The sequence below is a fragment of the Myotis lucifugus genome, unplaced genomic scaffold, assembly GCF_000147115.1.
Source record: "Myotis lucifugus unplaced genomic scaffold, Myoluc2.0 scaffold_333, whole genome shotgun sequence".
Lineage (NCBI taxonomy): Eukaryota > Metazoa > Chordata > Mammalia > Chiroptera > Vespertilionidae > Myotis > Myotis lucifugus.
In genome coordinates, this window is record NW_005871381.1 from 132,584 (window position 1) to 154,569 (window position 21,986).

A 21,986-nucleotide genomic window follows, 5' to 3' on the forward strand; every position below is an offset into this window, starting at 1 on the left:
GTTGTGTTACTGAATGAGGTCAGGCACACATGAAGGCTCCAGGAGCTTTTAGCTTTTATTAATTTGCTCATTATGATTTTCAGGTTATTTTCAGTTTTCATTTCATGAAGTTGGGAGGTGGGAGCATGCTCAATTTACAGTTGAAGGTGTTCAACCTGACTCCAAATCCAGTCATTTTATATAGAGTTCACATAACATACATGAATCTTAAATGTTCTTTCCATCTGAATATGGCGTGTTCATATAGCACTTAGTATGTGCCACTATTTGTCATTTCTCAATTTAATTAGCACTTAGATCCTGTGTAGTGGGTCCTGGGTGAAGAAGGCCAATAAGCAGAGCTGACCGTGCAAAGGAATATTCCAGCCAAAAGACGTCAAGTGCCTGCAAGTAGGAAAAGGCTGGGTGGCAGGCAGGGTTGGCCAGGGGGAAGAGTGGGAGGAGATGAGGGTGAGAACAGGCGATGCTTGGTCATCCTTTGCAAAGGCCTTTTTTCCTAAAAGGTACTATTTACATAAAAAATGTAAATGCATGTTTCAAGTGTACTTGGAGTTTAACAAATGGAGTTTAGTTATGCAAACACCTTTCCAGGTAACCTCCCCACACCCATCACTCGACCCAAGTTACCATTAATCTATTGGGTCTAGATTCTAGTTTCACATAATGGAACCATATATTATGTGCTTGTGTCCAGCTCCTTTTGCTCAGCATGTTTTTGAGACTCATCCTTGTCTGTTGTTGCTTTTATCTAGATGTTCCTTTTTATTGTCAAGTAGTACTCAACAGTGAGGATATACCAGCTTGTTTGACAATTTATCAAAGGCTTTGAAACTGAAGGTTAAACTCGTTTTTAGAAACTGCAGGTGAACTGGCAGCACGTAACAGTGGCAGCAGGGAGCAGGCTGCCAGTCCAGGCCAAAGTTCGGTAGTTGGGATTAGGTGGCCGTGCTAGTCCTGCTGGAACCATCAGACCTGCATTTCATCCCCAGCTCTAGGCTAGTGAACTCTCAATTTTCTGAGATTCACATCTCACATCTGCAAAACCCCTGGTTGCCTTAAGGGAAATTGAGAAGGTATGTTGACTGCTAGCCCAATGAATGTCAGCCCCGCAGGGCAGGTACCTGCTTTGCTTACTGACTAGTCCTAAACACTTGATAGTCAGTATATATCCAAACTAGAGGCCCGGTGCACGACATTCGTGCACTGGGGGTGGGGGTGGGGGTGTCCCTCAGCCCAGCCTGCGCCCTCTTGGTCCGGGAACTCTCAGGGGATGTCCAACTGCCAGCTTAGGCCTGCTCCCCCCAAGGGGTCCTTAGCAGTGCCCCAGAGGCAGGTGACTCCCGCCACTGCCGCTGCACTCGCTGTGCCAGCCAGCCGTGAGCCCGGCTTCTGGCTGAGCGACACTCCCCATGTGGGAGCGCACTGACCACCAGGGGGCAGCTCCTGCGTTGAGCATCTGCCCCCTGGTGGTCAGTGCACGTCATAGCTACCAGTCATTCTGTCATCCGGTCAATTTGCATATTAGGGTTTATTATATAGGATGTTTAGATCCTTCCTATCTCATTTTCAAGTGAAAGTTAAACTAACAGCATCTCAATCTGTTTCAGCCTCTCTCCAATGATAAAACTCTTAAGTGTCAGGTTATCTGCAGAATACAAACTTTTTAAACAAAGATGGGAGAACCTTCAGCCCAAGACCATAAAACAAATGCAGCCTTCCAGTCTTCAACAGGATCAAGCAGTTTAATAAGAAAAGTACACCCTTAGCAGAGGAGGCTCTAAAATTTTCTCAAAACCACCTCTTGAAGCTTTCACAGCACTAAAACGGGACCTCTACTGCCAAGTTTGAGTCAGGGAGCAACTGGCTCCTTGGTGAGAAATGGCTGGAAGACAGCCTTAACTTTCAGAAATAACTTTAACTCTATCATCTCAATAGCCCACACCACTCATTATCTTTGATTAGTAAGCTCAGTATTTGTGACCCTCAAAATTTTGCCCTTGAATAAAAGCCCCACACCCTTGACAATGTTTACCTCCCTTCATTGAGCTAGTAGTCAAAACCATATACTCCCTTCTGCACGCTTTGTGACATACCACTAAAACCTCCATCCATCACGACCCATCATTTTGCACGATCCAGTTCAAACAGCCCAATCTGCTCTCCCCAAACGGCCTTATTAACCTGTTGTTCTCTGGTGAGGCTGAAGGTAACAGCTCTAGTTCTCACCCATGACCTAACCTTACACGATTAAGGCATCAAATGAAGAGAAGCTTCCTGCAGCCAGCCTCCAAGTGCTCTTACAATCCCCCCCTTGCTTTTCCCAAAGGGTGTGATCTGCTCATCCAGTCAGCTAATCATCGACAAGCAGTGCTCTCACCCACTGTGGTCTCTGAATACCCGTTTTCTCAAGAACCAAAGCTCCTTGGAGGAATGGATCAATCCAGGTCTGAGAAAATGAAGATGCTTGACATCAAAGACTACTGGAGTCCGTGATGGTAGGAGCAAGCTTGAAGGGGATTCCGTTGCACAAAGATAAAATACACTGGACTGAAACACAAATACCTAAAAGTCTGGATTCAGGATACTTAAACTCACTAGTTACTCTGAGGTTGCTAGGACATGAATCCATCGTCCTGAAAATTGGCAAAATAAAACATCAAAAATATTTTTCAAAGTTAGGTACAAATGGAGGCAATAAAAGTGGGGATTTTAAAGAAAATGCTTGCAGAATAATGAATGGTATTTTGTTTAGGCTAAATGTTCATGTTCAGTAGACTGGCTTATGGGAAATACAGTTGATTCAAGCAGCAAGTACTTTAAAAATGCAAACTGCAGACCCACCTAAAGCCAAGTAGTATCCTAGTGAAGGTACTATAAACCCCAAACTTGATAATAAACCAGCTTCTCTTTCAGCTTCCTCCACTATTGATCAAGATTTTTTACTAGGAAACACAGGAAATCGTTTTTTCCCTTATTGGTCTTAGAAAACTTAAAAAATGCTGATTAAAAACAAAACTTTGTTTTCCATAATAGGCACCTTAATATTTGCTTTTAGCAATTAAACTTACATTGACCCAAGTATGGCCACATTACCAGTCTGCACTGTGCTAAGAAAAGTCAGTTTTTTAAAAAGGTTATTTTCTGAGTTACAAAGCCTAGGAGTTCCATTTTCAGATCACTGTCATATTGAGTTGGCTGACGTGTAACTAGCACTATTAGTGACTGTTGGGGCAGAGGAATCTTTAATTTCTGTATTTCCAAATAACTAAGCCCGACCTGAACATTTTTCAACGGTGGATCTGATTAGCTCTTTAAAATAAGCATGAACCACCAGTAAGGCCAATTGCTTTCCCTCAGAATGGTGAAGTCCTTTTGGGTTTTAAACCCGTTTAAAAGTGCTAATCAGCCAAACCAAAAGTTAAGGTTTAACTTCTACACAAAGCACTAACACACTAAAAATTTCAGACCTACTTTTGGTTGACATTTATACTACTAGTACACTTCTACTTCTGAACATATTAAGTAACTAATACTAACAATTACCTACCATACTCCAGTATCACACACAGCAACCTTTGTAATTAATATGCAGGTTGGTTGTAGTGTTTTACTTGGGATTGTCTGATCAATTTAAACGTTTTTTTAAATACAGGAACTTTCCAGTGAGGCAGTTTACCTTCTACTGAGCCTCCGTTAATAAAAGTAGAGGGAAGTTGTAAGGACAGACTGTCCTGGAAAGAAGTGATCAATGAAGAAAACTACAACCTGAAATAAATGAACTGACACCTGGAACTGGGACCCAACAGCTAAGTACTGCACCCATCTTTCCCCCACCCTCTAAACCAGTGGTTCTCAACCTTCCTAATGCCACGACCCTTTAATACAGTTCATGTTGTGGTGACCCCCAACCATAAAGTTATTTTTGTTGCTACTTCGTAACTGTAATTTTGCTACTGTTATGAATCATGTAAATGCAGGATGTATTTTCATTGTTACAAATTGAACATAAAGCATAGTGATTAATCACAAAAACAATATGTAATTATGTATATGTTTTCCGATGGTCTTAGGCGACCCCTGTGAAAGGGTCGTTCAACCCCCAAAGGGGTCGCGACCCACAGGTTGAGAACCACTGCTCTAAACCAAGGCTACCCTGGAAAATCATCCAGATTAAAAGGCTGCAGACCACATCAAAATGTACCTGGAATTGTATAGGCTGGTGCCACTCCTAATCAATATAGAAGATAAAACAGACTGAGGGAGGAAAAAGAAAAATGGGTAAATAGTGCATGGAATGGGAGAAGAGCATTTGGAAAACACACACACACACACCAACACAAATTTGAAGTCAGTAAATAAAGTCTCTCTCCTAAAGTTTAAACAAAAAGGAATGAGAAAAACATCCAAGAGAATCAAACAGAAGGCCTACGAATGAATGGGAGTTAAGTGGGAGGCTGAAATCTCTCAAGAAAATGGTCCAGAATTAGAGACTGTGGAGAACAGACTCAGTCTAGCCAAGGCCCAGAACAAGATTATAAAACACATAAAATCTCAGAACCTGCAACACACACACACACACACACCCTACTCCTGGTCACATGCAAAATACATGAAGCCCTAGCTGGTTTGGCTGTGAATAGAGCTTTTTGGCCTGCAGTCTGAAGGGTCCCAGGTTCGAGTCCCGGTCACGTGCCCAGATTGTGGGCTCAATCTGGGGGAGGGGAGGGTGCAGCTGAGAAAGTAGTTCATTTTCTGTTCTGGTTAAATAGGGGGTCTGATGGACCATTTGGAAACACATTAGCATGGTTACAATTAACTACTATCAGGAGACAAGAAGGTAAAAGCACTAAATACATGAGAAGTAGATTGGTTAGCTGTGAGAAGCCTAACTACTTAGACGTATGGAACAGGGACTATTTCTCATGAGATTTTAGGATACTATTTGACACTTAATTGTGTACATTTATTTCTGACAAAGTATAAAGAGAATAAATAATAGAGACAGTGCTACTTTATTAAAATACTGAGTTTTATTTCACATGTATATTTTTGTCTCCCCACCATTCCCATTTGTCTGACCACTACTACTACTATGTCCTATCATAACATTCCATACATACTTAAAACCAAGCAAAGGGTGGAGTTCCATCTTTAAAAACTAAACAGGCATTTTGGACAACACATTCTTGGCAATGGGACCTGGACAACATTTATCAGACACGGTAGGGAAAGTTCTCACTCTGCATTATAAAAAGGACAGCCAGATATCAACTGTTACAGAAATGAAATAAGACGGAAAATTTTAACAAACTGTTTAAACTATTTTCTTAAAGAGACTTCCTCCACTGCCAGAGATCTTGAATAGCCTGGAAAAAAAAAAAAGAAATGTGGTTAAAGAACCACAGCACTTCACAGACAACCAATAAATTAAACCACGTCTCTCAACATACCCAGTTTTCATTCTACCACCAAAAAGGTTCACTCAAGATCAGCCGTGGGCAAACTACGGCCCGCGGGCCGGTTCCGGCCCATTTGAAATGAATAAAACTAAAAAAAAAAAAAAAAGACCGTACCCTTTTATGTAATGATGTTTACTTTGAATTTATATTAGTTCACACAAACACTCCATCCATGCTTTTGTTCCAGCCCTCCGGTCCAGTTTAAGAACCCATTGTGGCCCTAGAGTCAAAAAGTTTGCCCACCCCTGCTCTAGATAATTAAGATTTTTTTAAAAACTTATACAAGGAAAGTATCATTGTCAATTTCTACTTATAGATGATTTCTATAGGGCGGAGCAAAAGTAGGCTTATAGTTGTGAATATGCAAAACACAGGATTCTTGTATTATAATTTACTGTAAAGTAATTACATTTGTCCCACCCTGTACTTGTTCTCATGCTGGTCATTAGCAACATCCATGTAAAAATAAAACTGTTCAAGCGATACAAAAATCCATTTCATGAGTCATGGTAAGTACAGTATAATCTACTTCAAGATGGCATTTTTCTACTCATAAACAATGTTCTTTTTAAAGAACAGTCTTGATTTTTTTTTCAGCTCTTAATTCAAGAGTTTCTGCAGAAATTTGCTATTTCTCAAAGTCCATCTGGAAGGGATTTTACTAGCCAAATCCTCACAAGCAACACTTTTTTATACGGAAAACTGCGTGCACAAGCAATGGGAAATTTTTTATGGTGCCTACTTGCATCGGTAGCTATGCCATAAAAACATGAGACATTTAGTTTGATCATCTCTGTAGTAGTAACCTGAGCTATTACATTCTTTGCTATTGTAGAAATTTCATCCTGGTACTTTTCAGAAAACAGTGAAGAAAATACTTGGAGTCAGAAAATACTTCTGTTAGCAGTGAGTTCATGGTTTCAGCTGCAAGACTGATGTTACGCTGTGTGGACGGTCCTTGCACCTTTATCACTTTTTGTCTTCACCTGAATTTCTCTTAATCAAAAATCCCAGTCTGCCACTTTCCTCAGTACAGAGTGAAGAAATCCTCTCTCTCTTACAGTTACCTGCTAGTACATGCTGGTTTCTGACTTTCCACCATTTCAACATTAACAACCGCATACAGCAGTTTTCAAAATGTTTATTAATAAGTGTCAACTATTCAGAAAACTTTCAGAATTTTGAAGTTCACATACACACACACACACACACACACACCAGAACAGCCAGAAGAATAAAAATGGTTGAACTTGATCATCTCCGAGCCACCAAGTCAATCAAAGCTGAACTCACAATCAACCAACCATAAAGTGTTTAACTATTGAAAGGGTTTCAAATCTGAGAAAAATAGTGTTGCAATTTATGTAATTTAAATACCAAATATTGTGGTAGAAAAATAGCTGACAAATTCTTTATTAAAAAAGCTGAAAAGACTTAGGGAGCCCCAACAGAAACAAACCTTAGGCTATGTCTGGTATATACACAATACCTAGTAACCCTATGTAACTAACTTTTGTTTTCCTTTACAACTTATGAGTCACTAACTGTGAACGAGACAAAAATTAATACATCATTTTCCATTGTTAAAATACCTTTACTTGTAAGAACAGAAAGTCTACGTTGACTCAAGCTAAAATATCGAGCATTAAGTACAATTTGGTTTCTTGCTTCCAGATTTTAAACTTTAGGTTCATTTCAGCAAAATGTGCTTCCCATAAGATCTATGGAGAAATGGGTTCCCTCTGCCAACTCACAGGAAAGCGAAAGGCCAGACTGCCCAAGCAGCCAAGTGGAGCAGCAAGGAAAGCCACAGCTCAGGTCCTTAGCCAACATAGTACCAACAGTAAAACTGAGCTCACTGACAAAGAGGTAATTTACCAACTATATAAAAGTTGGGGAAAAGATATTTAAAAAGTTATCTTCTCAGTCTCTGCCAACTAAATTCTTAAGCATTTCCATGTATTCAATCTGAAGTATTGTCTGTGGTTAGGAATCTTTTAAAAGCAGCCAAGATTTAAAGAGACTAAAAGAATCATAATAAATCACAATAAAAAAATTTGGATTAGGTCATGTCTTGAGAAAACTCGGTTACCTCCACGTCAGTCATCCGGAAGCAATTCTTCACATAATTAATGAACTTGGCTTCCACTTTGGGAAGAGAACCACCCTATTGAGACAAAAGCATTATTAAGGGTAAGTATATAAGCACTATTTGTAAGTTGTTATGAAATTCCTCATATTTGCATGCTATTATTACATGGATCATCAGTTCATTCCTTGTCCCTCCAATTCTTTAAAACATTGACTACATCTGGGTCTTTCAGGTCCAGAAAGACCTACTGAGCAACTCTTAGGACCTAGGTCTTTCATATCACTCCCATACTGACCAGCTTTGCCAGTTTTAAATTCTCTCCCAACTTTTAAAGTAAATATAAAGTACAAGCCATGCTTGAGATTCTTCAGGCACTCAAATGTCAACTTGACTGCCCGCTATATAATCTAACAATTCAGTTTTATCACCACCCTCATCCACCCAGAACCAAATAGGAAACAAAGCAAATACACACCCCTTTTCAGTACCATATACACGTCACCAAAACTGTTAATAGATCACTTTAATACGTACTAAGAACCTAGGCCCAGCACAATACTAACCTGAGTCAATTCAGGGAGCATATGAATGAGGGGAAAATTAACGTGACATTTCATTCATCTCAAACTAAAGTTTAGCATTTCCTTCAATTATGGGCACAAGGAAGAAACTATAATAGTGTTAGCACCAAATTATTTTCTAAGAATTACAATTATGAAATCTTTATCACTACTTTGGAATTATTTAATGTGCAACTAAGTATATCACCTTTGTTTCCTATTTTGATAATTAAATTATTTTCCCCAGTAACTTGAATCCTTTTATGCACTTTAAAAATCAAAAGACTTCAGGAATGCTAAAGGGACCATGGCATGAAGTAGGTTAGGGATCAGGTATGATATATTATACTTAATTGCCTCTATCACCTAGAAAGTAATTTCCATTTTTAAATTATTGTCACATACATTCTTCATTCATTCATTCAAATATTTATTGAGCAGCTAGGGAGACACAAAGGTGTTTAAAACGTGGTCAAAGAGGCGAGATAAATGAACAAGTCAAGAAAAGTTCACTGAATCACAGCAAAAGAAAGGTGTCTTTCAAAGGAGCCTGAGATTGCTTCCAGCCTGGAAGGGGGCATGGGTGAGTGATAAACCGGGAAAGGGCATTGAGATTAAGATAGAAGACTTCAGTCTGGATTGTTGATGATACACTCAGTATGGACTATATTTGTCTCTCCTTTTCCTCTTTCCCCATCTTTGGGCTTAATTTACCAGTAGTGCCCAGGATTGTTCAATGCGCCTGCAATTAAACCAAGGAGATAGGTCCATATTAAAATGCGGGGGAGGGGTATCTAAAAGGTTATTTTAGCACTGTATGCAAGGGATAAATAAAGCAGCGATACGAGGAAGGCAACAAGGTTTACAGTAGTACAAAAGCAAAATCAAGAGGTACATTCAGGCTCTAAAATTTTATTTTTCCAATTGACTTGACTCATCTCTGCACAAGGACAGGAAACCTACGCACACAGGAAACATGGGGAAAGAAGTCAGCGACTTTCCTCACCACCCCAATTTACTCTCAATAACTGGAGTCTAAGTAATATTATCTATAAATTAACGCTTTTCTCAAATCTATAAATTAACGCTTTTTCTCAAATGTGTTTCTAGATATTTAAGTCAATTATCCCATACTCTTCAAGTCCAGAGTTCACAGAAATTTACTTTAGTGCCCTGGTCAAGTAGAATGAGTTAATCCTCTTCTCACATTCTCACTATTTAAGACAAAAAGGAGACTAAATAAAAACCTATTATAGTCACTAAAAAATTCAAGATATAAATATATCAACTGGTGACACCTTGGTATAAAAGAAATGACTCAATCTGTTGGAAAATGTTTTTGACTAGTCAATCCTGAGTTTTTGTTTTTTTCACTACAACACCAGCAGCCAAAGACTGTCTCTACTTTTCCAGCTGTTTCATAAAAATTAAGACTCATACGCCCTCTGCTGGCTCTACAGCATCTTACAACCAGAAGATCAGGTAAAGGGAAGTCTTGTTAGTTCTTGTTGATCTCATTTTAGCATCTACGGTCAGAATGCATCTTACAACCAACTTACTTGTATTTTTTTGTAATGAAAAAATAAAGCACATGTAACTTCAAACATGCAAAAAAAATCACCAGAGATTATAAATGAGTGTAAATAATAATCCATTTCTAAAAAATTTTCATATCACGATCAAGGAACAAGTGTGTATTAAGGATAGTGCTATTCCAAACCTCCAAAGAAGATCATTTGAGTGAGTGGTAAATAAACCTATCTAGTTTTTTAAATATAATTTTACTCACCTTTTCTATACTTGCTTGCATTTTTGCTTTAATGTCTTCTACAGAACTAGGTCCTTTCGGTGTTTTAGGAGTTTTTTCCTGTTTTTTGAAGGATTCTTGACCCTGGAAAAAGTTTAATTCCAAAAAGTTTTAAGAAAGCAGCTCTTAAGACCCAGCCTACCTAAATGTTTTGTGAAGTTATTCTTACAATCCTTTCTTATAAACACTAGTAAACAACAAGACTTGAGTTGCTATTACAAATGAATGCATAGCTGAACAATTATTTTAAGTCATTCCTTAAAAAAAGGAATAGGGATAGTCGGTGCCCACATTTATATTCAACACCAGGTCAGTTCTACACTTACAGGATTCCATCAAAAAGGAAAACAGAAGACCCCTATGCATGAAGCAAAGACAATGCAGCTTGATGCCTGGGGCCCATCCTCGAGCATTTAAATAACCTCAGCCCAGGTATTGGGGTGGGTGGGGGAGGGGGGTTTCTTTTAAGCTCCTTACTTGATTCTAACATGCAGCCAGGTTTGAGAAACTACACCATGCAATACATTTACCTTTCAACAAGCAAGATCCCTTACAGGAGATAATTTTATATCAAAGTGAAAGTATTGCTGTTGGCTTTCTCCCCCACTAGAAAAACAAGCAGCTACACACACAGGACAGTGACCATCGACAAGCACATTTGGCTCTTTGAAGACACCATTACAGTTGTTCTCCAAAGGCCTATCAACTTCCAGACAGACTACATTCGTCCATAGCAGAACCTTTAACTTTTCTAACTAGTTCAAAGCAGCATGGATTTGTATGTTTCCACTTACTTTTGATCTTGGTGTTGATGGTTTTGAGTCTTTTCCATTCTGATTTGATTTTTGTGCATTTTTGGCTGGAGTATCTCGTATGGACTGTAATTAAAATTAATCATCAAGACACATAACAAGAGTACATAAAACTACCCCAAAGCATGTAAGAAAAGCAACCGTTTTGATGTTGCAAAAGGGCTAGCAAAGAGGAAGAAAGCCACATGAATAAAGAAAACAAGTCCTTCCCAACTATTAGAAAAGTTTTCAGGTCAGCCCTACTCTGAACCAATTTAAAGTACGAGAGCATCGTTTCCTCCTAAAGCCAGCTTTCATTCACTAGAAGTCAATAGCACTAAAAATTTTCCATCATTTTCTATTAGCTATTTCTGACAATCTCATAGCATTGTATATCCTACTTACTTTCTTTACTGGAGCTTTTTCTTCTGCTTCCTCATCATCAAAATCATCATCATCATCACTACAAATGAAATAAGTAACTATTATTTGTGCACTCAACAAACAAAAAACCTACCTAGAAATTGATTGAATCTACATTAAATCAAGACATTAAGAACTTTTAAACTTTGGGGGGTGTCAAGAGTCAAAAGCAGGATCTTGAAAGACAGACATGCATATTCATGTTCACTACACCATCTATAACAAAATATGCTAATTAGACCAGACGAAGGATGAAGCCGGGGCCAGGGCCGGAGTAAAGCCCGGTCCTGGAGGCAAGCCGGTGCCAGAAGGCCTACTCTTGCAGGAATTTTTGTGCATCGGGCCCCTAGTTATTCATAATTGCCAAGAGGTGGAAGCAACCCATGTCCTTCAATGGTTAAATGGATAAAGAAAATGTCACATGTACACATGACATATTCCGTCTTAAAGGAAATCCTGTCACATGCTGCGCATGGATGAACCTAGAGGACATCATACTAAGTGAAAGACAGTAACAAAAAAGGCAAATACTACACAATTCAACTTATGAGTCATCTAGAGTAATCAATATCTGCAAGACAAAGACCCCAGAAGGTTATAAAAAGTGAAGCCCTCTGCATGTTTCTTCACTCTGATTTGGAAATTATTCCCGGAGTCCACTAGTGTTAATAAGCAGGGTCCCTCCCTTTCTCTAAAAAAAAAAAATCTGACTTTGTGCTATTAGATGTTCACTTGTAAACCTACACAAAGGTAACTTGAAATCACCAGATTAAATAAACTCAAGCCTAATTGAGCACCCAGATTTCCCATTCCTCTTGGTATATTATTTTAATCCTTACTAATGGCAAATATTCTAACAGCAAACACCCATTACATTGGGTTGGACACAAATTTTCCTAAGTATTAAGCTCTCATCCTTTCCTTATTTTCTGCCTCTATTGGCATGCTCCAAGGGCTTTATAAAGATCTTCCAGCTTGGCCAGATGAGGTTGCTGAAAATCTCTCTTCCAGAGTTGATCACATTCTTCTCAGTCTCTCTCTGATTCTATCTAAATGTTAATTAATATATGGACCAACCTAGGAACTCAGGGACAAAGTTAAAGAGCAACTAAAAATTCTAATGTAAGTTACTGATACTATTGCATATAGGAAAACCGTAAGTAGCACTTTTTTTAAATCCTCTCGGTGGATTTTTTTTAATTGACTTTAGAGAGGGAGGGGAAGAGAAACATCTTTTAGTTGCCTTCATATGCATCCCGACTGGGAATGGAACCCTCAACCCTTTGGTGCATGCGACAACACTCCAACTGAGCCACCCAACCAAGACATGAATGGCACTTTAGTCCCCAGTGCGCACCTAGTATTTACCATTGCCTTAGGTTAGCAAACACATCAATTCTTGTTTCCAACCTAATTTTAAATTCTCCATGAAAATCCTATTCTCTTTAGAATCTTAATTTCTCAATAAGGACCAGAGAACCAGGAGTCAAAGTCTTTGGAGGGTGGGGATCCAGAAGTCACAACTTACGAAATGAATGTAGCTAGAGCTATTATTCTGAGTCTCTTTCCACCCAACCCATTTACCATAAACTATTCAGCATAAAATACACCAAACTGGTAGCCACAGTCATGTGACCACTACAATATTCCTCAGGAAAAAGGTACCTAGTCAAACATCAGGGAAATACTTCTGAAAATTCTCAATGCACTGCAGCACTTTTAAGGTTCATAGTTCCAACAGTATCCTTTAACTTGGCTCATTTAACCCAGAATGACAACCTCTGACCATTTACCCTTTATTTAAAGCTATTACCCAATTCAACAGGAATATTTTGGAAAATAATTTTCTTAGAACTCCCCATACAACCTTGTCAAGCTTCTAAGTCTATACTTACTCTTCATCATCATCATCCTCATCATCATCATCCTCATCATCTTCGTCAGCAGCAAGTTTTACTTTTTTCTTTAAAAATAAAAACAAGACCTCATGAGCAAGTGCCCAAACTAAAGGCCAGAATGAGATACCTGTAATAAATAAATTACATCTCTACCTGTGGGACCTTGCTGCCACCTCCAGGGGCTGACCGCTTTCCAGACATACTTAGGAGTTTCACATCCTCCTCCTCGTCATCTTCTGACTCTGCATCTTCCTCCACAGCTAAAATAAATTTAGTAGGCACTACTAAAACTCAACCCAGAAGCAATAACTCACCAAAAAGGGCATTAATATATAATAATGAGTATTTAAAAACAGATTCTACTACTTAAAAAAGGCAAAAGCAAACACATTTTACAAAAAGGAACTGTGGGGCCTAACACTCATTACTAGGTTTTAAATGCAAAGTAACAGTGTTTCCAGTATAAATTAGTATATACTACTAAATTCCCATTTGACTACTATAAAGACATAGTCAGCAGGACAGGTAACTGCATAAAGACACAAAATACATACCTACTAAGTGCTGTCCACTAATATGCACAGGCCCTGAACCACACTTCAACCGTAAAACCACAGGTGGTGTTATTTCAAAGCCACCAAGGGAAACCTAAAAGAGATTTGAAATCAATAAATATTGTACAGAAAATAAAAAGTTAAATGTTTTGGTATAAAACCTGCTCATAACTTACAAATGTGTTAACAGGCATGACAGGCAAATCCATAAACGAAATGAACAAACCAATGAACCCGTTTTCCCACCTGATACACAAGAGCAATCACCATGTTCCAGTGTTCACCATTCAACCCCGCAGCAACAAACCAAGCCTATCTCCCTGGGGTAACCTGCCTTACTGCAACAGAATTAGACCCTGCCATGAAATCCAAATTACAAGTGTCCTTACCGTTGGCTGTACAGACATTTTCAAAGTTGCCAGTGTTACTTTAATTGGACTGCCTTCGTAATTCATTGCCTCTGCTTCAACAATGTGCAGTTCATCCTTTGCTCCAGCCCCTAGACTGACCTGTGAACAGAAAAATAGCACTTCAACTTAAGTTTCTATATCATACAATCCCCCAAAAAGTTCTTATGTTAAAAACAAGTTACTTATAAACTTTTCGCTATTACCACTGATGGAAAACTAATTTGTGCACAATGTTGCTTTCAAGTTTTATGGGACTTTTACAATCAATTTCTCATATTTAGTAAATTTGAACAAATGCATAAAAATGCATTAGATGACATACAGGGTGTCCCAAAAAATGCATACTTTAACAGCTGATAGCTCAATTTTGAAAATGAAATGCATTTTAACAAACACTGTTTTTATAATTATTCAAAGTGTGTGTATATATATTTTTTGGGGGGGGGACGACACCCTATAGTTGTACATGTCATCACCTATCCACAGTATGATTACCCAACATTTATTGACCACCTTCAAGTTGAGCAGTCTCTGCAGGGGACAAAGAACATTTACCACTACCCTAAAAACTTTTATAAGGCAGCGGTTCTCAACCTTCCTAATGCCGCAACCCTTTAATACAGTTCCTCATGTTGTGGTGACCCCCAATTTCATTGTTACAAATTGAACATAATTAAAGCATAGGGATTAATCACAAAAACCAAATGTAATTACATGTTTTCTGATGGTCTTAGGCAACCCCAGTGAAACGGTCGTCCAACCCCCAAAGGGGTCGCGACCCACAGGTTGAGAACCGCTGTTATATAAGACATCTTACGTTTATAAACATAAAAAGTGAACAGTAGTGTAACTGGACTTTTACATGATTACCAAAGGAGTAGTAAAAATAGCAATTTTTGTATCACAGGTATACAGAAAATCAGTATACAACACCCCGTTATAAAATATAAGTATTAAGCCACTCGAATAGGAACTAAGGCTGAAATCGAGAAAGGTTTAGTAGTTTATTTTTAAAAGTTTAAGTACCGTTCGTAAAGATAATTGGTGCTCATTTTCATCGTTGTCCACCTTAAAGTGGTAATCTTTGTCGGCCTTTAGTTCACAACCTGTAAATGAAGAAAAAGAGCAACTATAACATGGAGAAAAAAAACACTGAAACTTCAGTGTGGGTAACCAAAAAGGAAACAATTAACTTGTGGCTTTTCACTATTCTACCAGGCCTCTCTTCCTAGATTTCTTGAACACAAATGCCTACAATCAAATAACATCCATACAGGCCTTAACATATCCCCAGGACATGTCTAGTCTTGTCTTAAACATAATTTCTGAACATAATTTAATGTACATCATTCAACTGTATGCTGACATATCCTGGGGAATAGTTCCAATACAAAGGGTCAACAAAAATATCTTGCTATAAATTGACCAGAAACCCAGCTAATTCAAAATGGCTAGAAATAAAAGCATTAACGTATAGTGCATATTACCTATTCCACCAATAAGCAAATTGTTTTAAGTATCATCAGAGTAAAACCTTAATTTAAATGATCCCATTTAATTGCAATCTAATAGTTACTGGTACATAGATGCTTAAATGTTATTGCTCAATTAACAAACCTCAGCATGGCATAAGAAACCAAATAAACTTGGGGGCAGAATGTGCCGTTACTTGAAGCCTGACCGAGACCAAGAAATGGCTTCACCACGTTTACTGAAAACCAATTCTGCTCCCTCCTTACTTAGTATGGTATAAATTGTGTCCTGGGAAGAGGAGGAATCCCAAAACCTTAGAGTATAGCAACAGTAACGAGTCTTATTTGACCCAACTTGAACCTTAGCACGTCTCATCTTATTAAAAAAAAAAAAAAAAGTGTTTGCGCGATTCCGCACATAAGTCACCCTCCCTCCAAAAAACAAAAAATCATTTCTAATGCGCCAGCTCTGGCGTCCAGAACCGCGGCTTAGGTCCTCTGTACCTGCACGTGCGACCTTCCTTAAGTCTCTGAGCTCTGAGCATCACTGGCGTCACCTGCCTAGCGGGCCATCCCCACCTCCCGCTGGTGAAAAGGCTCCATAAATGAGGCTGCCCCGAACAAAGGCCTCCTCCATCCAGGTGCTACCAGCCACTTCACCCCCCATTTCCCGCCCGACGGCCCCAATGGAGCCCCGGGATCCCGGGCTCAGGGGTGACAAGACACCAGCGAGCCCCGGATGCAGCGCCCCTACCCCTCCTTCCCCCAACCACGTGGCAACCACGTGCTCCCAGCGCCTGCGCCTCCCCTCCCCCTGGAGCCCGCCGAGGCCCGGGGGCTGTCTGGGCTCCAGAATTCCTGAGGCCCGGAGAGCAGGACCGGGCGCTACCCGGCCTCTCCTCCTGGAACAAGGCCTGCACCGCACACCACGAGCGCACACCGCCTCCTGCACCAACCCGGGGCCCTGCACCCAAGACACCGGCCGAGAATCAAAAGCCTACGAGCGCACACCCACCTTGGAAAGAATGATGCCCGGAGCTCTATAGTGTCCCCCAGACAACGCTGAACCCCCAGCCAGCCGGTTCAAGGAGCCCCACACTCCGGGTCTCGGCCCGCTCACCCCCAGGCTTCAGGAAGCCCCTCCTTTCCCACCCCTGGGTGCTCACCCCTCCTGGTTCTCCATCCCTCCGGCTGCAAGGCCCTGGCGCCTCGCCTCCCACTCCCTCAGGCCTCCAGCCGGCCTCGATTTCTCCCACAGCCCGGCCTCAGCCGCATTCCCGCCCCCCCATCTCAAAGCCACTAGGCCCCGCTCGGCCTCGCTCCAACCCCCCCGTTGTTACCGAAAAGGTAGTTCTGGGGCCTCAGAGGGCTCATGTCCATGTCCATAGAATCTTCCATGGGGTGGTAGCGCGCACTTAGGTGAGGGAGAAGGCGGGCGGAGACAAACGGCTTCCGCGCTGCAGCAGAGACGCGCAGGACGGAATCGCACCAGGGAAAGGACGCGGGCTCTCTGCGTACATATAAAGCACCAGCAGATCTCGCGAGAGTTCCCAGAGTCTCGCCGCTGCGCGCGTGCTCGAGAGCCCCCCTCCCCGCACAGCAGCCCTCCTGCGCAAGCGCCCTGCAACCCGACTCCTTCCTTCCTCGCCCCCCGCCTCCTCCAGGTACTCGCGGGGTTCCCACCGAGCACGCGCACTCCGAGGCGGGCCCCACCCCTCCGCCGCCGCCGCGGCCGGCGCGCACGCGCGCTCTCCCCGGGAAGCGCGCGCCCCTCCCTTACAAGGCTCTCAACGTCCTGCTCGGGCGCGCGGCCTGGCGCAAAGGCTTGCCAGCCACCCTGTAAGATGGCTAGGCAGCTCTCGCTTTGCGGGCCTTCAGGCAACCGGTTGTAACCAGAGAGCCGTCGACTCCTTTCCGCTCCCCTCATGCTCGGGGCCTCCAAACCGGTATAAACAAGATGTCTGACTTTGCTACCGGCCTGAGCTCACAGTTCACCGCTTTCCCGAAGTTAAAGCTGCAGGTTCCAGAGACAGAGAGGCCTCCAGATCATTCTTTGTTGAGAAGAAAGGATGTAGCTGCTGGCCGGACCTACTCGTCTCTGCACTTGCGGAGGGAACACTGCCCAAGTTGAAACCCCGCATCTTGATGTCATGTTGGGGGCTGAAGGGGGCCGAGTCCGCCTTTTCTGTGTGAGCAGGGCAGGAGCCAGGCCTGGGAGACCAGCAGGGCCGTGTACCCCCAATAACGCACCCACTCGGGTCCGGGAGGCGGATGTGACTGCCCCCACTTTGCAGCCAAGGGAAAAAGTGGAGAGGAGTAAGGTGCCCAAACCGGTGGAACGAGAGAGTTCCCCAGCTCCGATAACGTGCAGACTGCTCGGTACCTTTGCACATACGTCCTTAGGGATGTCCAGTAGTTTCATTCCTAAGGATATATGTGCATAAATATAGGCTAAGAAATGGACTTGCATAGCAGAAGGACAGGTATTTACTTACAAATGTATGTACAGGTAATTGCATCTTTGCACTGTGTACATAAATAGGGTTGGAGTTTACATATCATGGTCTTAGCCCATAGCTTGGGCTCCTATAACAAAATACCACAGACCGGGTAGCTTATAAACGACTGTTAACGTTAAGAAACATTCAAACCTGTAAAGAATTGTGAGTTTGAGCCAAACTGTTGACAATTGCCAGGAAGCAGAATCTCAACGAATTAAGATAATGTTCGAGAGAATGGTGTTTTTCACCTTGTTTTATACATTACAATCAATGGGTTATATGAAATCCATTGGTGATAGATTAGGGAGGCGGGAGAAAGCAATGCGGGGGTGGGGGGAGGACTCTGGGATTGGGTAAAAAATAAAATGATAGACACATGCTTCTTTTACACAGGTGGGTACAGGATAGCTAACAGTCAACAATTAACAGATAACAATAACAATGAGAGAATTCGTGGTATGTGGCCTGGCGCCCTCCAGCATTGGTTGTACCCTTGGGGGGGGGGGGGGGGAGGGAAAGTTACAAGTTACCCTGAGATGCAAAAAGACAATAGGCTCAGTAAAGATCGAAGTGGACCTTTGTCAGGGAAGATACTGGCCTGGGACATGGCTACCCACATAGACTGCTTTTTAATTGGTTTTCATTTCAGACCATCCTTTGTGGTCACTTCAGGTCTCTTGGGTTTGCAAGGCCACCCACCACACAGGTCTCTCCTGAACTGGTCAGGTTAGCATGTGGCCCCTTTGCTTCCACACAACAGAAGTTTATTTCTCACAGTTTTGGAGGTTGGAGTCCAAGATCAGAGTGCCCGCATGGTCAGGTTGCAGACTGCTGGTTGTATCCTCAGATGGTGTAAGGGGCGAGGGAATCGCTGTGGGATCTCTTTTATAAGCATGAATCCTATTCATGAGGGCTCCACTCTCATGACCTCATCACTTCCAAAAGGCCCCACCTACTAATACCATCAGCTTTGCGGGGTGGGATTTCAATATATGAATTTTGGGGGGACGCAAGCAGTCAGAGGACAGCAATTGTTCTGCAAGTTCCCTTTTAATTTCATGTTGCTTAGTTCTCTTCCCAAAGCATTCTTTTTAGGAGTTGTATAATAGTCCATAGAATGAACATATATACTATTTTTTAAATTCTAAGTTTTATTTAATTTTTCATTTGTTAACACATTTTGTGATGGAAAATGTCAAGCATGTACAAAAATAGAATATTATGATGAACACCCGTATGCCAATCACCCAGCTTCAACAAGTAGAAACATAGTCCTTTCCGTGGAGGCGGCATCTGAACTGACTCCTGAAGCATCAGTGGAGGGAACCATGTTCTCAGCAAAGGAAAGGACACAAGCAAGTAAATGAAGGAAATGCAGGGGACTAGCAGGTCGTTCTTTTGCCTGAGGTTATAGTAAGCGAAATTAGAGTTTAAAAAACTGGGAAAATAAAATTAGAGCTACAACATGGAAGGCTCCTAAATGCCGGATAAGAGATTTCTGTAGTTAGCCTTGGTGGGGTAGGCCAGTTGGTTAGAGCATCAACTCTATATGCCGAGGTTTCGGGTTCAATCCCTTGTCAGGGCACATACAAGAGTCAACCAAGAAATGCACAAATAAGTGAACGTTTCTCTCTCTGTCTCTCTCCCCTCCTCTCCCTGTGAGCATGAATAAGTCATCTTTTCTGTTGAAGAACAGTTTAGACAGCCGCCATTTTGGACTGCGTGATTTGGCAGCCACCGTGTTGGCCACATGGCTTGCATCTCCCCGGGGGCCACCATCTTGGAACAGCAGAGGTCAACCCCTCCCTTTGAATTAGCCAATCTCGAAAGACTGCACCTGAGCTCCAATCCAAGGGAAAGGTCACGTGCATCAGAGATGATAAAGCCAAGCAAGGAATAGAGTGAAGATAATGCCCTTTCCATCCCAAAGCACACAGTAAACGAACACAGAGCTCTGACTTGAATAAAAGATTGCCAATACATTGGGTATTGTTTATTATCTTATGGAGAACCTCCTCTTCCAGGTAAATTATTTTATTGCAAAGATGCCTTCTTAGATAGGATGCTGTTTTATGGCAACCTTGCTGAAATTCGCCACCTAGCGTCTCTAATCAAGAGGCAGGGATGGCTCGCCAGCTCCATTTCCCTTCAGGAATGTTCGCGCCAATCCCTTACAAGGATGCCTTGACTGTCCTCAAGCAAAACAAAGGAAAGGGTTGATAGGGAATGTCACCATTTCTTTTTCATTTGAAACATGTTTGAGAATGTTTTCAGTGGCAGGTATTACAGGAGGTTAACTGGCATGTTAGCCATTTTCTCGGGCTCTGGGTTCAGCCTCGAATCAGGTGACAAAGTGCACCATCCACACACTACTTCTGGGAGGTAACTAACCCAGTCCTATGCACTATAGCCCATCCCCCATCTCCAGACTAGAGAGAAGCACCCAAGAGAGGCACCGAGGAGAGGAGAGAATCCTTTGAAAGGAAGTGAGGGCTTTCTCTACCCTTACTTCAAGCCGAATCGGGAGGCCCCACTAGCCCCAGTGCTACCATGGACTGGAGCAAAGGGTGGTGAGGGAGTTCTGGAAAATTTGACCTGTGTTCCCTGGAATTTAGATGGATCCACAGACTGCTGCCAGACTCTCTCTCTCTCTTTCTTCTTTTTAATTTTTTAAAAATTTATTGATTTCAGAGAGGAAGAGAGAGAGACAGAAACATCAATGATGAGAGAGAATCATTGATCAGCTGCCTCCTGCATGCCCTCTACTGGGGATCGAGCCCACAACGTAGGCATCAATCCCCAGAATTGGGCCAGAATCAAACTTGGGACCCTTTAGTCCGCAGGCCAACGCTCTATCCATGAGCCAAACCAGCTAGGGCCTACCTGACTCTTGCCTGGAAAAGTCTGTGATGGCAAAGCAAAGAGAGCTGTAATGGGCTTGGCCTGCACTTCCAGAATTTGGCACATCCAGAAACAGCCAAGTACAAAAGTCTTACAAGGACCTTACCAAGAGGATTTGGTCTGCTGGAGAGAGGCAACCCCACACTACAAAGGCTGTCTCCCCCCATGTCCCCTCCCCGAGATTTAAATACATTGCAGAAATAGAACAAAGAATTTTTGTATATCTTTCAGCCAGATTCCTCCAACGTTACCATCCTACATAATCACAATACCGTGATGAAAGCCAGGAAATTAGCACTGAGACAATACCATGATCTGAACTCTAGACCTTATTCCAATCTCACCAGTCCCGCTAATAGCCCTTTTCTGTGCGTTTAGCTGTTATGTCTCCTTCACCTCCTTTAGTCTGGAAGTTTCTCAGTCCTTTGTCTCCTGTGACCTTGACAATCTGTGAAGATAACTGGCTGGTTATCTTGAAGAATAGCCTTCATTTGAGGTTCGGCTGAGGTTTCCTTGTGATTAAATTCAAGTTACACACGTTTGTTAGGGATACCGCAGAAGCGATGCTGTGTCCTCAGGGCATCATATCAGGAGGGACACGCTGTTTGTCCTATTCCTGATCAAGTTCACATCCATCACCTGCTTAGGGTGATGTCTGCCAGGTTTCTTCATCTCTGAGTCTAAGTCAATACCCCATTTCTCATGGAATTTTATCCCCTCTTTCCGGCCTCCATTCATGAGTTACCTAGAAAGTTATTTCCATTGTGTGTTGCAAATAATGTTCTATTTTCATGTTCTACTGTAAAGAAGAGCTTGTCCTTCTTGTCTCTGTAATTATGTCAGTATGGATTCATGATTCTTGTTTTATTCTATACTAGAGGCTGGTGTACGAAATTCATGCAGGGGGGCGTTCCTCAGCCCGGCCTGCACCCTCTCCAATCCGGGACCCCTCAGGGGATGTCTGACTGCCTCTCGCAATCCAGGACCGCTGGCTCCTAACTGCTCGCCTGTCTGCCTGCCTGATCGCCCCTAACCCCTCTGCCTGCCTGCCTGATCGCCCCCAACCACCTCTGCCTGCCTGATCATCCCTAACCACCTCTGCCTGCCTGCCTGATCAC

General features: G+C 42.1%; 1 protein-coding gene and 1 long non-coding RNA gene across 5 annotated transcripts; one reads left to right on the forward strand and one right to left on the reverse strand.

Moving 5' to 3' along the window:
- Positions 1-1,513: 1,513 nt before the first annotated feature.
- LOC106699188 lies at positions 1,514-3,792 on the forward strand. Its single transcript, XR_001350664.2, has 2 exons — positions 1,514-2,495; positions 3,653-3,792. It is a non-coding gene; the product is annotated as an uncharacterized LOC106699188 (long non-coding RNA).
- Positions 3,793-5,008: 1,216 nt separating this feature from the next.
- NPM1 (nucleophosmin 1) lies at positions 5,009-17,076 on the reverse strand. Of its 4 annotated transcripts, none has more exons than XM_023764500.1 (11): positions 16,807-17,062; positions 15,021-15,100; positions 13,974-14,093; positions 13,585-13,678; positions 13,184-13,311; positions 13,028-13,095; positions 11,115-11,172; positions 10,713-10,796; positions 9,901-10,002; positions 7,552-7,626; positions 5,009-5,366 (listed from the first exon to the last, which is right to left on the reverse strand). In XM_023764500.1, exons 1-11 carry the CDS (start codon positions 16,862-16,864, stop codon positions 5,328-5,330), a joined length of 906 nt encoding a protein of 301 aa, XP_023620268.1. In that variant the 5' UTR covers positions 16,865-17,062; the 3' UTR covers positions 5,009-5,327. The 4 variants fall into 4 exon arrangements, with proteins under 4 accessions (XP_023620268.1, XP_006101011.1, XP_023620269.1 ...); XM_006100949.3 differs by having other exon boundaries at positions 13,184-13,290; positions 16,807-17,036; XM_023764501.1 differs by lacking the exons at positions 5,009-5,366; positions 7,552-7,626 and adding an exon at positions 8,525-8,853 and having other exon boundaries at positions 16,807-17,076.
- Between the last annotated feature and the right edge of the window lie 4,910 nt (positions 17,077-21,986).

Coding starts and splice junctions, on each gene's coding strand:
- NPM1 (XM_023764500.1), bottom strand. CDS start 16,864: ATGGAAGATTCTATGGACATGGACATGAGCCCTCTGAGGCCCCAGAAC. Junction 10,797..11,114: donor AAAAAGCTCCAGTAAAGAAA/GTAAGTAGGATA, acceptor TTTTAATTACAG/TCCATACGAGATACTCCAGC. Junction 10,003..10,712: donor CATCAACACCAAGATCAAAA/GTAAGTGGAAAC, acceptor AACTTTTTCCAG/GGTCAAGAATCCTTCAAAAA.